This window comes from Schistocerca serialis, chromosome 4, assembly GCF_023864345.2.
Source record: "Schistocerca serialis cubense isolate TAMUIC-IGC-003099 chromosome 4, iqSchSeri2.2, whole genome shotgun sequence".
NCBI lineage: Eukaryota > Metazoa > Arthropoda > Insecta > Orthoptera > Acrididae > Schistocerca > Schistocerca serialis.
In genome coordinates this window covers 124,952,054-124,967,903 of record NC_064641.1, presented here as the reverse complement: position 1 = coordinate 124,967,903, position 15,850 = coordinate 124,952,054, and the positions used below count along the sequence as shown (strand labels likewise).

General features: G+C 39.1%; 1 protein-coding gene across 3 annotated transcripts in view; it reads right to left on the bottom strand.

The window, feature by feature from the left end:
- Positions 1-2,586: 2,586 nt before the first annotated feature.
- The window catches only part of LOC126473911 (ubiquitin carboxyl-terminal hydrolase 36), a 37,000-nt gene continuing 23,736 nt past the window's right edge, over positions 2,587-15,850 (bottom strand). For 2 of the 3 annotated variants that reach the window (XM_050101257.1, XM_050101258.1), the window contains exons 12-15: positions 15,122-15,541; positions 12,110-12,414; positions 3,691-3,806; positions 2,587-3,068 (exon numbers count right to left, since the gene is read on the bottom strand). In XM_050101257.1, coding sequence (XP_049957214.1) covers positions 2,787-3,068; positions 3,691-3,806; positions 12,110-12,414; positions 15,122-15,541 — 1,123 coding nt within the window. In that variant the 3' untranslated portion in view covers positions 2,587-2,786. The remainder of the gene's footprint in view (positions 3,069-3,690; positions 3,807-12,109; positions 12,415-15,121; positions 15,542-15,850) is intronic. The other variant, XM_050101259.1, reaches the window with a different exon arrangement.

Genomic DNA, 15,850 nt, shown 5'->3' with positions numbered 1-15,850 from the left:
AGCAGCGAGAAATTTTTATTAAATATTCCACCATATGCATTGTTGGCCACAAACCTTAAATTTTCCCACAGCATCGTTAAAATAACTAGTTGGAAAAGTCAAGTCGGAGAAAATAAAAGAGCATACCACTCCATTACAATACGATCAGATTACTAATACTCTGGTGTTCAAATCAAATCGAGGACACCTTTACTACTGAACCCCATGCTACTACCTCTGCCTGGTAGGCCTCCCCTATTACTCCACTATAACAGTTTGGCATAACAAACATCACAGGCGAGGCCAGCAGCACCATACACTTTGGTGGTTGCTCATAAAAGATTGCCAGCAGTGGCCGAACTACTTTTCCATGCCCATCACGGGCACCAACCAGATGCAACGATGCCACATTGCTTGGACAGCCTACACACAGGGAGCATACAGTATCCAGGTGCAGCAACCAATTGCATGGATTCAATGTAGTAATCTGAGCAGCAATAAAACCCACAGCCTGCAGTCTTCAGTGTACAGTCTACAGTTGGCAGTCTTCACAAGTGCACCCTACAGTTGGCAAACACTGTAGTGGGACATATTATCCTGTGCAACTGGAAATGTCACAGCCACAGCGCAGCAAAATTGCTACGAGATTAGTCACTTTCAATACTAAACAGTTCTTCAGAATCTTTGAGTTATGCAAATTTAGTCCTTAGTCTGTACAGAATCATTATATAACCAGAGTTGGGTGTTCAGGTACTTTTCCTGAGTTACAATAAATAAGTGTTCTTGCACCTAGACTAATTTGTGTAGTGGTCACAGAACTCTTACATTGGTACATTCTGAACGGAGCATCCGTGGTGTGACCAATAATGTTAACAGTCACAACATTTGCTTTGCAACATCCATTTACTTTCACATTTATTCTAATGCTATTATTCAATCAAACAAAATATGTGGTAGTACTGTGTTTATATATCTAAAAACAAAGATGATGTGACTTACCAAATGAAAGTGCTAGCAGGTCAATAGACACACAAACAAACACACAAAATTCAAGCTTTCGCAACCAACGGTTGCTTCATCAGGAAAGAGGGAAGGAGAGGGAAAGACGAAAGGATGTGGGTTTTAAGGGAGAGGGTAAGGAGTCATTCCAATCCCGGGAGCAGAAAGACTTACCTTAGGCCTTGGCCTTTACAAATGTCTGCTTGTGTCTGTGTATGTGTGGATGGATATCTAAAAACAAAGATGAGTGACTTACCGAACGAAAGCGCTGGCAGGTCGATAGACACACAAACAAACATACAACAAAATTCACGCTTTCGCAACAAACTGTTGCCTCATCATATATATACATATCAGAGAAAATGGTGAAGTTTTCTGGAAACATGTTTGCACCGATGTATGTAATGTAGACTGTTCTGATGAAAAAGCGTTTTGACAGTTATAGACAACGTCTGCTATGTTTTTTGCCAATAGAGACCATTTTAACTCATATCCTTGAGTGGTACTTCTATATCATGTTCAACATTTTATATACTGAACAGGACATCTCATTAATCTGTACATTCCCCTTCCCCACACACAGGCTGAAATGAGTAGACACTTTTTCATGTAATATCAATGGCGGTGGGGGGAACAATAAAACAACAATGTCAATTTAGACTAAATAAATGTGAATAGTACCAGATATGTTTATCTTGGGAACATGCCTAACTGCTGAAAATCACAGACAAGACGTCATCACAACAATTTTAAAACTGCTATTTAAAAGAATAGAAGAAAAGTGGAGCATACTGATAATGTACCATGAAACATATTACAGTTTTACCTCTTGTAACAATTGTTTAACATCTGCAAATTTATCTCCTATGTTCTGCACAATAAAAATCAAGTAGAAATGAAACCAGTTTAGTCATTTGATTTTATTGCCACCTTTTGCAGGTATCATAAGTCTGTATAATACTGCAACGATCCAGACATTTATGCACACAAATATGTATAAACATGTAAACACAGAGAAATATTCAAGTATCTGCATTGGGGAAACCACTCATTTTTTGAAACACTTATTACGTCACGTATCACATTGATAAAGATTTGTTACACAGATTCCATCTAGCTGTTAATGAACAGCAACAGAATTAAATACATGCAGTGCATAAAGAATGGAAAATAATAATTCTGGTTTCTTTTTTAACACAGTGTAACTGCTACACTTACCACGGCAGGAACACTTGTCACTAGCAACACAAGACTGGGTAAACATGCTATTTCTTGTACATCTTCTACAAGAAATAACATTTACAAATAAATAAACTGGGCAGAATATGGTCTTTCAGACCATTATGACTCAAAAGTACACTTACTACCGAGTTCTGAGCTATGTACAGTTCATTTTAAACTCACGATAATCTCAATCTCTCTCTCTCTCTCACCACACACACACACACACACACACACACACACACACACACACACACACACACGACATATAAATGCAAAACACAAGAATCACATTGAATACAATTTCTGCACTTCCCACAGTATCAACGATACCTCTCCACATAACGCAGTCTTTTACAAGCGAAAGGAAAATAATATATAGCTACATACACAATCAAATCTGTTATTCCACTGAAGTTCATATAATACATTTAAAACATCTACTGTCACAGCTTAAAAAACACTTCAATTTACAATGTGACTGCCTGACAACTGAGTAAAAATAAAAGGTACTGAAGAAAAAGAAAAATATTTACATCCATTGAGATATCTGCTCGAGGGTACATCTCTCCTCTACAGGAGAGATGTCAGCGCTGCCAACGAGACCCTTGTTTTGAACCACCAAATCTCCCACTACCATTGAATTTGTGAAAGGAATGGCCACCACGGTTCTTGTAATATAATCCCTTGTGATGGTATGGTGGGGGATGAGGATGTGAATGGTGTGGGCGGTAATAGACCTGTGGCCTGAACATGTTGCCAGAGTTATTCCAACGAATCTTCTCATTGTGATACTGCTGGAACGAATTGTACTTGGGTCGGGAATTGTGCTGCGAGCTGCTGTTATTGTTGAATTTCATCTTCTTTGCCTGTAAACATAATGTTTTCTTATTCACTGTTTCAAACATGTTACAAATCTTAGTACAGACAATGAGGACAAAATATAAACTGAAGAAAGAAAATATGAAAATTCAAAACCACAATGTGCTGCTGCATTTCCTTTGTAGGAACACGAAACAGATTATGAGAGAAAGATCTAAACACACAATGGATTTCTTTTTTTTTTTTTTTTTACTAGTTGATCAGATGAAAGAATAACTACAGAAAGAGTTGTAACAATTGTGAAGTTCACAGGTTAGTAAACATTTTCCCCTGGCACTGCGCAAATTGTTGAGTGATTTCATGTCTCATGATTGACTGTCTTTCAACTGTTACCTCCTAGGCCTATGATCCTCAGTACTAAGAAACTCCTCTCATGCCATTTCATATCCATTCTTCTGTAACCCTATTGACCTTTGCAGTGTTTCCATTTCTACAAACAAATATGCCCTCATACATTTTTTATTCAGGTATGAATCATACATTTATTTCTTCCTTAAATGTGTATAAACCCTAGTCTTAAATTAATGTACTGATTACAACTCACACTGAGCATTATCAGAAACTTGGCTGTCACTGGAAGCCAAGAAATTTATCAACAAACAAACTTACCCTTCCTCTGTCGAGCTCTTCATCATACAAATTTTCTAAAGACCTCTTGCGTTCCTTATCACGCTCTTTCTCCAGTTCAATGTCCACGTAGCTCCGTTCACCACCCCAACTAGTCACTGCAAGAGAAAGAAACTATATGAACAACGTAGAAAATTAAGACAAGAAGGGCACAGTGAAACCAACACTTAACAAAACAACACACCACAGCTTCAATTTGACATTTTTTTTGTTTAAAAAATGAAATATTGGGGGGAGGGAGCAGACAATCTTTACTAAAGTGCCAGGGTTATTTTACATAATGAAAAAACTGGAAGAACAAGTTGCATAAAAAAAAGAGACTGTATGCTACTTAAGACCAATTTCCCACTTTCTCTGGTCCCCAGAGTGCCTTTCAGGGCCATGCAATTTTGAGAAATACAGAATGTTGCATATCTGTATAATATAAATTGGGTACTGACTAGAGAAACAAACCTATTACACAGAATCGTTTGTACACAGCATCAGACAGTGTGGCATGTGCAACCCCTACTCAAACAGCAACTTGTCTTCCGTCTAAATCTTTCATTGCTGAAAATATTCATCAAGTGAATACAAAAAGTGAAATTTGCAACTTTAGACTGGTTTTTCCTTGTACTGACATAGGAAGCCTAGAGATTTAAACAATATAGAATGGAAAATACTGATGTACACCAACACTGTGTGTAGTCTCATGTTCAAAGCAATCCTCTAAAGAAGTGTTTAAGAGATCTAAACTTGTGGGGTGTTGGTCCAGCTATTAATCTGCAGAATGTGAAAGCACAATTGGAAAACATATGGTGATTGGTTTGCACTGAACATATTTGTAATTTCTTTAAGAATTAAATAATTTTGCGAAGATGTAAATTACTTTGTTCATGAAAAGAAAGATTATCTTTGGTCTCCTCACCTCCCCACCTTCCTGCAAACCTGAGGGTAGTTCTCATTAAGCAATTTTACAGTGTTACTCAGGGCATTGAATATTAACTAAACTGGTCTTTATGATGATAATGTTTGGTTTGAGGAGCACTCAACTGTGTTGTCATCAGCACCCGTACAATGTCCCGATCTTTACACAGTCCAATTCTAGCCACATTCATGGATGATGATGATGATGATGATGAAATGATGGGGACAACACAAGCACCCAGTCTCCGAGCAGAGAAAAATCACTAACCTGGCCGGGAATCAGACCCTGGAGCCTGTGGTCTAGTGGCTAGTGTTGCTGCACTCTAGTGGCAGCAACACTAGCCACTAGACCACGAGCTGCGGACAAACTGGTCTTTATGACTAGATTTTAAACTGCTTGATCATTGTTCATATTTACTATCTGCTACGCTAAAAGCCCTTATAACCAACCACACGACTATTTTCATGGATAATATTATTTGGAACAGTCTTGAAATTATATACCAATAATATGTTAAAACCACTGAAATCATAAGTGACTGGAAGTTTTCAGCATTTGCTGACGGATCTACCACTCAGGCTAGCCAAGAGCAAACCAAATAAAAACAAAAATACAGTTCAGGTTTTCACAACCAGTTGCTGACATTTTTGTCTGTTGGTTTTTGCCTTGGGTTCTTGATCTGGCACTTATTTAATGGCTTTTCTGACATTTCACCAGAACCAATGGCTCGAAATGTGAAAGATTCATTTCTCATTGCTGGTGAAGCACCAGAAAAATCATTCAGTAAATATAAGTAAAAAATCCAGAGATGAAAGACGACAGGCAACACATCAAGTTAAAACTAATTACATTAAATGTTCTCTGTGCAACTATAATGTTAATTCCCTAAAACTGTCTTCGCAAAAAAAAGCAACTGACTCGCAGAAGTAAAAGAATCACATGGACGTAAATGATGTAATAATGCCAACTGCAACCAGAGGTTACACTAGTGCCAGTGAAGATACATCATCTGCATATTCTTCATTTCCACCACAATGTATAATACAGGATGTACAGTAAAACCCCTTCTTAATTAAATCACTGTAGACTCAAATATTTTTCCTTACATGGGGGTGTGCCCGAGTACATACAAGGAATGACCCAGAATCATAATTCAAGCAAGTTTAGGTAACATAGGTGGTATTTAATTACAAAATTATCAATATCCTGTGCTAAAAATTTAACCCGTCAAAAAATGAAACTGACTTCCACAAAACTGCTATTTTTTATTGGCTTTAACAGTGTATATTATGCCCAAGTCCAGAGCTGTAGTTGACATCCACAGCTCGGAGGAAGGAACACAATGTTTACAACCTTCAGAAATAACATTTTATGTCCTGGACTCGAAAAATAAATAAAATTTCTTTGCTATGTAAAAGCTATCAGTCAACAATATTTACAATTTTCTGCACCCATCTTGGCATCTAAAAACCTGAAAAATTGTGATAAAGATTTCTGATACCAACCAAGCACTGCCTTTGAACTCAAGGGTTACAAAGTATCTTTACACGTTTTTGAAACACCTGGAAACTTTTCACTTTCATCCATATTTACACACTCTAGCATCATCATCCATCCTTTCCTTTTTTTTACCTGCAGCATATTTTCGCTTAACGAAATATGATTTTGCAGCAAGTAAATTACAAAAGTTGTCATTTGTATGAATCAATAAAGGATGCCACTTTCATGCATTGAAAATACCTCTGGGCTCAAAACATCTACATCCACACAACTTATCTACAACTCACACCAAAGTGCCTGGCAGAGGGTTCACTGTAACACTTTCACACTATTTCTCTACTGTGCCACTCTCAAACACCATGCAGGAAAAATGAACACTCAAATCTCTCCATGCAAGCTACAATTTCTGTTATTTTATTACAACTATCGTATGATCAATTTTCTCTACATAGGTGAACATCAACAGAATTTTTTCACATTTGGAAGAGACTGAAATTTCATGAAAAGATCTTGTTGCAGTGAGAAAATGCCTTTGGTTTAATGAGTGCCACCACACCTCACATATCTTATCTGTGACACTATCTCCCCTATTTCGGAATAGCACAAAACAAGAAGCCCTTCTCTAAATGTTCTTTGATGTTCTCTATCAACTCTGCCTGGTAAGGATCCCATGTGCAACAGTACTCTGGAAGTGGATGGACAACTGTAGTTGTAAGCAGCCTCTTCAGTAGATTTGCTGCACCTTTTAAGTGTTCCACAAATAAAGTACCGTCTATGGTTTGCCTTCCCCACAACATTATATACGTGATCACTCCAATTTAAGCTATTTGTAACTGTAGTCACTGGGTATTTAGTTAAATTCACAGCCTTTGATTTATTATTTATAACTGAAATTCATGGATTCCTTTTACAACTCACATGGATGACCTGACATCTTCCATTATTTAGTGTTAATTGCTGCTTTATACACCATTCAAATATATTGTCTATTGATTTTGATCTTATGATGACTTTACTAGATGGTAAATGGCAGGACCATCTGCAAACAATCTAAGAGGGTTGCTCGAAAGGTCTCCTAAATCATCTATAAAAATTAGGAACAGCAGAGAGCCTGTAACACCTCCTTGGGGAATACCAGATATCACTTCTGGTAAGATTATCAACAATGTAAGATACGTTACTACTTACCACAAAGATAACAAGTTGCAGATAGACACAATTAAAGCGACACTTACACATAAGTTTTCAGCCTCAGCCTTTGTCAGGAAAAGAGAAATGCACGCCATTAATTCACACAAGCAAGCACATCTCACACACGACTGCCAACTCTGACTGCATGCTGCCTATGTGTTAATAGATCGTTTTCTTCAAGGCAGTTCTTAATGTTTATCTGCAGTGTATGTTCCAAAATCTCACTGAAATGGACATCAGTGAAACAGGTCTATAATTCAGTGGATTACTCTTCTTTCCTTTGACCTGTGTAATTTTCCAGTCTTTATGTATAGATTTTTCATAGAGCACGTGACTGTATATGATTGTATATGATTGCTAGATACGGAACAATTATATCAGTGTATCTTGAAAAGTATCTAACTAGCACACAATCTGGTCCAGAAGACTTGATTTGAGTTGTTTTGCTACACCAAGGATATCTACTTCCAAGTTACTTCGTGTGGGCAGCAGTTCTTGACAGGAGTTCTGGAATATTTATTTCTTCTCCTTTAGTGAAGCAATTTAAAAAACTATTTAGTAACTCTGCTTTAGTGGCACTGTCATCAGCAACACTACCATTGGTTTCACGCAGTGAAGGTATTGAATGTCTTGCCACTGGTGTCCTTCATGTACAGCCAGAATTTATCTGGATTTTCTGCCACATTTTGGAACAGGGTTTCAAGTGGGAAACTGTCAAAAGCACATCACACTGAAATCTAAACTAATTTCGAACTTCCCTTAAACTCCATTAATCTTAGTGATTTCGCATTTGTTTAAATTTTGCATGCCCTTTTTTTCTGTAACAATGTTTTGATCTGTTTTATGTACTGTGGGGTAATAATTCCGAAAATAGTTGTGTTCTGTGGGGTAATAATTCCGACAATGTTTTGTGTCCTGTGGGGCAATAATTCTCTCTTATTAATTTATTTGGTATAAATCTTTCAGTTGTCGTCAATGATATTTCTCTGAATTTAAGACGTATCTGGTGTATGCTTCCAAAGTTGGTTCATAAGGTATATCGACTGCCTCTTATGAAGGTGCCAAGTGAATTTTTAAAAATTTTTTAAAACAGATATATTTTGCATATATTTTTGCTGAGGTTTGCTGCAACAATATTGTGGTCTCTAACCCTTGTATCCATCATGATGCTCCCTATTTGTTGCAAAGAGGTGAAGTATATTTTGGCAACCATATCCTTCGAAATCATCTTTGCCTCCTGCCAGCGGAAAGGTTTTGCCACAGGTAGGTTCCAACAGCCAATCCAACAAGAGGACATGGGTAGATAGTCCTCCTGACTCAGGAATGACATCTGAGAGTATCATGACAAGTAACAGAACACATGCTGGCGGTCAGAATGTGTTTTTAGTCATTACAAGGAAAGAGGGCAGCTTCAAGAAAGTTTCCCCTTTTTATATTCACAAAGGGCTCGAGGGCATTGCTAGTAGTTTGAAATCTGTTACGTGATTGCGTAATGGGACGCTGTTGGTGGAAATCCCCTAGTTCCCAACAAGCTAAAAATCTACAGAGTCAAGCGGGCACTGGAGTAGATGAGACGCTCTTCCTGCACTTAATTTCTTGCCTGTTCCGATTCACTAAGTGCCCTTCACTCATTGCAATGTTTGTGTCCAGCAGATAAAATAGTCCAGACCATCCAGGATGCCCTCCTCCAACTACAATGACTAGGGAAGGAGGTGGCTTTCTGTTGGGTTCCAGGACACGTCGGCATTGCTGGGAACGAAAGGGCAGGCCTTGCAGCCTAGGAGGCGTGGCTCAATCCACAAGTATTTCAGTGTGCCATCCTCCTGCACGCACTCACTGTTGAGCTCACGAGTCATGCGTCAGTGGGAGGATGAGTGGCTGGAAATGACTGACAATAAGCTCAGTTTAGTCAAGCCCAAAACGTGTGTGTGGTGTACTTCCTTCCAACTACGCAGACGGGACGATGTTCTCCTCACTCGGCTTCGGACAGGCCACAGTCCTACGACGCATGGCTTCCTGCACTGGCGAAAGGACCCTCCAATCTGTGGTACTTGTGGTGTCCAGGTCACTGTGCGCCACTTTTATTGGATTGAGTTTTATTTTCTGATCAGTGGGCCGTGGCTGTCTTGCCGGCGGATCCGTCACCTCTTTTAGGAAATACTCAAACGAATGTAGATAAAGTTTTAAAGTTCTGCAACTTGTCCAATGTTTTTACTGAGATTTTAGGGAGAGGGTCTTAATTTGTTCACAGGGTGGCTGGCTCACCCTTATTTTACGTAAGTGGCCAGCCAGTGACAATTTCTTGTGGCATCCTTGACACTCCTTTCTAGTTTTCCTGACGTTTCATTTTCTTGTACAGCATTTTTCATCTTTTCCCGCTTTCTTTGTGTGTATGCTTCCATTTTACTAAATTTGGACACATTTGTTTCTTTTAATGTGTGCCAGGGTGCTGATGACCTCAACATTGAGCGCCCATAAGCCGCAACACACACACACACACACACACACACACACACACTACACTACACTTCACTACACGTGGGCTCCTGAACTAACTGTTCAAACAAGTTTTGAACTAAGCATTTAGTATAATTTTGGACAATGTTTTACACCTATCACCGGCTTTGAACACACATTTTCATAAACATATCGAAGGTAGATTGACGTCACCACCAACTATAACTATCAGTGGGCTATCTATCTGAGACGATATTCAAGTTTTCTATGAACCTTTCGGCAACTATATTATTTGAGTAAAGGGGTTTGGTAAAAGGAATCAATTATCAATTAATCCAACTGTTAAATATAATCTCTGCGCATACTAACTCAGAGGACCTATTTACTTCAATTCTGCTACCCGATCAACTACTGCTAACAGCAACAGACATGCTGCCACCAAATGTATCTAATCTATACAGTCTGAAAACTGTTAGATACTTCGTAAAAATTTCAACTGCCTTTTCCTCCTGTTTTAGCCAGCTTTCGGTACCAAAAATGATTTGAGATTCAGTGTTTTCTATTAGTGCTTGCTGCTTCCCTTTGAGACTGAAACTTTCTAACTTAAAAAAACTGCCCAGTCCGCTCCACGCAGCATCCACCACAAACACCTTCTGTGTGTAACGGACCCCTGACCCATGAGACACCATCTGCAAGTGGCTGCACCCTGTGCTCTTCATGGCATCCAAGAAGACCCATTTTACATGTGAGATGACTCTCACTGGTATGTACACAGAATGCTTACTGGACTTCTGCCTCTCTTTGGTGGCCAAATTCGTAAGGGGCAGCATTACGCACCTATGTTTGAGGCTTCTTGTGAAACAGGACAAGTGAATGCATCTGACCCACAATCTTTTTCTGTCCCAGATAGCACCTGAAAGCTCTGTCAGTCGAACAGGGAAGGCCTTACTATCGACCCCATCCCTCCCCAAAAGTCTTTGCTGCCTGACACACCTTTGAACCATTCCCCACTTAACCACAGTTGAGGGGTCAAACTCAGTGCATGCAGTAGCACTTTAGGCCGCAGTAGTGGGCCGATCGGGAGGCCCTGTATCAGTTATGGCAATGTAACATTCTTCCATATAGTTTACTCTTTCTATGACCACCTCACTTTCTCAACTTACCCTTTTTGAAATGACAGATTATGACTTATTTAAAATGATCTCACCAGCCATGTCAAGCAATGCAATTAAATTTTCGAACACTGAACTTCAGGGTGATTTCACAAGCCATCTCTTGCAGTATATTTCTGCTGATAAGAATGCTGATTTTTTTTATTCCTTTAAACCACTTTAAAGGAATATTTCCCATATTACCGAATGTAGACACATAAATGTTGTTCCTCTTAAATCCACAGAAATTGTTGGCTTGGGCATTTAAGAACACTTTCTTATTTTTGTGTGTGCCACACACCTAGATGGTGCTAGATCTTATTTCTTTGACTTGTTGGAAGGTTTTACATTACAATTATCACAAAAATCGCAGATGATAGTCAGCTTTCGCTGAACTGTAATCTCTATATGCTGGCACGCCATAACTTGACAAAAGTAAAACTGATAACTTTAACACTTCAATAAACAAACAATTACACTTTTCAGCTTTGTAGATTCCAAGATTGACATCAGATTATGTGACCCAAGTCATTAGGCAGGGCACAAATCTATTTCAGATTTGTTTAACATATCTGCCAGATTACTACAAGAGAAGTCTAGTTATTAACTATGTTCTAGGTACGTTTCAATCAATTGAATCATTTATCATTTACTGTGTCACATGACAAAGAATACAATCTGTGTGAAAGTGAAAGAAATTGGAAACCATGTTAGGAATTGCATAAAAACTGGATTTTAATGTGAAATGAATTTTAATTTGCAGAATGTTTCCATGTTTATTCCTTAAAAGACTACTACTTATAGTGGAATTTGTTAAAAGTGAGGAGGAAAACCACCAGGCTTATAGCATTATGACCAGGAAAAACACTGGTTTTATAGGAGTTTCACCAGAAATAACAAACATTCATTAAAAGTGGGATTTCCTTAAAGAAAGTTCATTAATTCAGGGTTTTACTATATTCCTGTATAGTCTCTTGGCACCAACTGATTGATTTCACCCACTGCTGAGTGCATAGCCTCCATTTAAGATGTTGAAAATATTCTAATTTGCTCAGCCTCCTCCCTCATCAAATCCCAGTAGTTTGAATCAGGCGCCAGAACCTGTTTCAGCTCATACCATCTCTTGTGCTTATTCTAGCCATGTTTCATACAACTAAATGCAATTTTATACAAGTAACATGGAAAAAGAGCTTACCTTGTGCTCCCGCATAGCCTTGGTGTGACAAGTGCTTCAGTTTGCCAGTGATTTCTGTTCTGGCAGCACCATCCCACATCTGACTTGGTCCTTTTCCACTGTTATTTGGCCTGCTATCACCATCAGATCGTTCATCTCTTGGCATCCGAACGACAACAGTGTGAGGAATTCGTGATCGATGAATAGGGGATGCTCTATCATCTCCATTGGCTACTTCCTTACCAACTATGGATCTGACTTCGTCTCGATGTAGTCTCGGGCTGTCATCGCTGTTGTTCCGACTGCCATTACAATGCCGATCTGACCTATAAAAAATTATACGTTTAGAGTTTCCCTCATGTTCAACAAATGTCTATGAAGTTTTATGAACCTAATATTTCCTTCGTAAACACTTTCTCTCCTTGTGTGTGTGTGTGTGTGTGTGTGTGTGTGTGTGTGTGCGCCTGCCACCTCATCCAAATATAACGATTGTCGTCGTATATTATTTTCTACATAAGCCAACCACTTATTTGGACTGGTATACAAGGTATAGTTGCACAGCCATCTACTTGTCCTACATAAGTAGGATTTAAGAAAATCCATTTGACACTTTTACATAGATAAATATCTACTTACCAAGCTGTGGCAGAACGAAGACATGACATATGGTTATAACTATAATCTCCTTTTACACGCATGTTCTGCTGCTGCTGCTTGGTGAGCAGATTTTTTATCTATCCAATTAGCTTACATCATCAAAAATTGATTCTTTTTGTTGTTACATTTTACGCTTTTACTACAGCTGGATTTAAGGCACCCCACTGCAAGATCATTGGCATATTTCGGCAGGGAACATCCTGCGTCGGTATCACACTGTGAACCACTCTGGTTGAATAGACAAAATGAAACTTACAAGTAATTGAAAAATTTTATATCTAAAAAATTATGAGCCATGTACAACCAGCTGTAAACCAGTCCGGAGATTACAGCTAAATCAAAATTACCAAGTAAGAAAACATTTTCATTTTCATTGCTCCACTAGAGGAGATTGCAGTAGCTAATGCACTACTTAATAAATCTTTATGAGTGACCTATTATACTTAAACTTAAGAGTATATTTTCGAAAATTACTTAAAATTCCTCACTTTCAGACAGTCTGTCATTAGCTGCTTCAAAAAACAATGAAGGAAATATTTGTAACATTTCGTAACCTGTCTTTCAGAAGACCTGTAAGTCTAAGAAGTAAATGTATAACCATGATTAACAGAAACATGCTACAATGAGTAGACAAAGTCTGAGGACATCACCACAGATCTAATCACCAACCAGGAGGGGGGCCACAGGGAGGCCGGGGAATGCAGCAATGCAAACTCAATTTGGTGCGTGGTTGCGTAAATTCCAGTATGAACGTCAATGAGTTAGAACATAAAATGGAGGTTTACAATGCCAACTGATTCATCATTCATTCATAAGTGGCATGTGCAATAACTTCAGGATGGTGTTTACAGATAATCTATTTGATATGTGTGGCTTACAAATTATTTGACACCTGACACTAAATTATTGCGTTCCTTAAAGTAGAATTACAAGTACTATGCAAGATTTTAACTTGGATTCAATAAATATGTCTCTCTGAAAACATAAAAATTTCATATCACGTATAACAATTTTATTCACATTGTTTCACACATTAAGATAAACAGTACTGACACTGACAAAGAGTCCCCTATCTCCCTCCGCCCCCCCCCCCCCCCCTTCTATTTCTATCAGTTAGAACTGTAGTCAAAGAACAGAAAACAAACAAAATGTAAAATACAAGAATAAAATATTAATCATTATTAAGTAAAATATAAAAATACTACGTATACTTCACACATCCAACAAGCTTAAATGCTGGGATACGTCGTAGCATCTTGGAAAGATATCATATTCACATTCCAAAAAAATTAAGAACAATACAAAGCCTTTTAAGAAATTTGACAGATATATGAGTGTGGCAGAGTCTGTATCTAAAATGCACTGCAAATCTCAAGCCAAAGTTAAACTCCTTCATTCCCTCGACCCAAGATATTTATTCTCCCAAAACAAAAATAGAAACTCTCTCAAAATGTGTTGCATTTTTTATCACCGTGAAAATCCTGTAGACACTAGCTGCCCTTTTTTAGTGCAAAGGCACAGCTGAATACACAGCCCTCAAAACAAGAGGTGAACTAAAATTAGGTTAATTTGTCTCAGAGGAGAGAAGGGGGTACAATCCATCAAATTGTCTGTTTCATCTACCAAAGCTCAGTCTTTCACGCATCCAGCAACTTTTCTTTACTACTGTTCTCCAGAACAGTAACACTAACTTGAGTTGTTGATACAATGAACCACAGCACATTTTTCACAAACATATGGTGATTGAGGGCTGCATCAGATATCCTGTTGCTGTGGATCCAATGCAAAGCAGAATCGGGACCATTTAAACCTTGCTTTTGGTGAGTGAAGAGTCTGTCATGGACCGACTTCTCGGCTTCGTACATATGCTGTGTATTGTCTGGGGTAGGTGAACTACAATGCATGGCCATACCTCTCTTGCCTCAGAGTAACAAGGACCATAGGTAGAAGTTCAAGACAAAAGCATTTCGAAAATGGGGTCAGACTATTGACATGTTTTGTACTGCATGACAGACATACAATAATATACTCCTGACACTCTCTCCTTCTCCTTTGTCTCCCCTCATCCTCACAACAGGTGACTTCCTGTCAATCTGAGGTCCGAATTACTTGTTCCCCCTTTCTAACCTTCCTCAACCTAGGATCCTTTCCTTCCACAGATAGGAACTAGATGTTCTAAAGGCTAGGTATAGGTACTCTTTCACCTCCTTAAAGTAAGCACTGACCAGTCATTCTGTCTCCTAACAATTTAGTTTCCTCAGTTAATTTTTCTTTTGATACAATACCAATCCAACAATAGAACTGCACTCCAATAACTTCCATAATTCAATACTATCAATGGAAAATCATTGAAGATAGAATATTTGAAGTACTTACTGAGAAGGCACAGATACGGGCCGCTGGGGCTGCTGCGGTGGCCCCGGAGTCGAGTCCTTGGCAGAGGAAAGAGATGACACGCACCACGTTGTGGTTGCAGCTGCTACGGGAGCAGATGTGGCAGGGGGTGGAGGGGGCTTCGTGCAGATGCCCTGCTCCGTCACTTGCCAACCTGCGCGGGGGATTTGTAACGTACGTCTGGGGCTGGGAGTGGGTGTAGGGGTGGAAGCCGCGGTTGTGACAGGGGGCGGGGGTGGGGTCGGGCTGTTGGAGGGGGGGCTGGGGACCGAACTGTCATCACCAGGACCACCGGAGCTGGAGTCTCTGGCTGCTCCATCTCCCTCCGGCTCGGAATCTGTACCGGTGGAGTCACCGGGATCGTATGGAACCAAGCTCTGTGGCAGTGGTGACGAGTGTACCCTGTACAAAAAGGATACCGTGAATGTTTATTTTTAATAAATTATCACCACCTGTCATTGACTAAGCAGTTGTTAAGTGTGGTATATGTCTACGAACACACTAAACAGATGTGGTTATCAATCTAGTGTCAGAAAGTGCCCAAATTAATGGAAGAGTATGTTCTAAAAGACATGGTGAATGCCTTCCCAAAAGTTTTCACTATAATTGCTGAGAAACAGCAGTCCTCTCAATTGCACTTGTCTTGTCTCCTCCAAATAGATTTTCAGTACAGGCAAAGACTTCTGCACTGACTTATCAGATGGCTGCTAC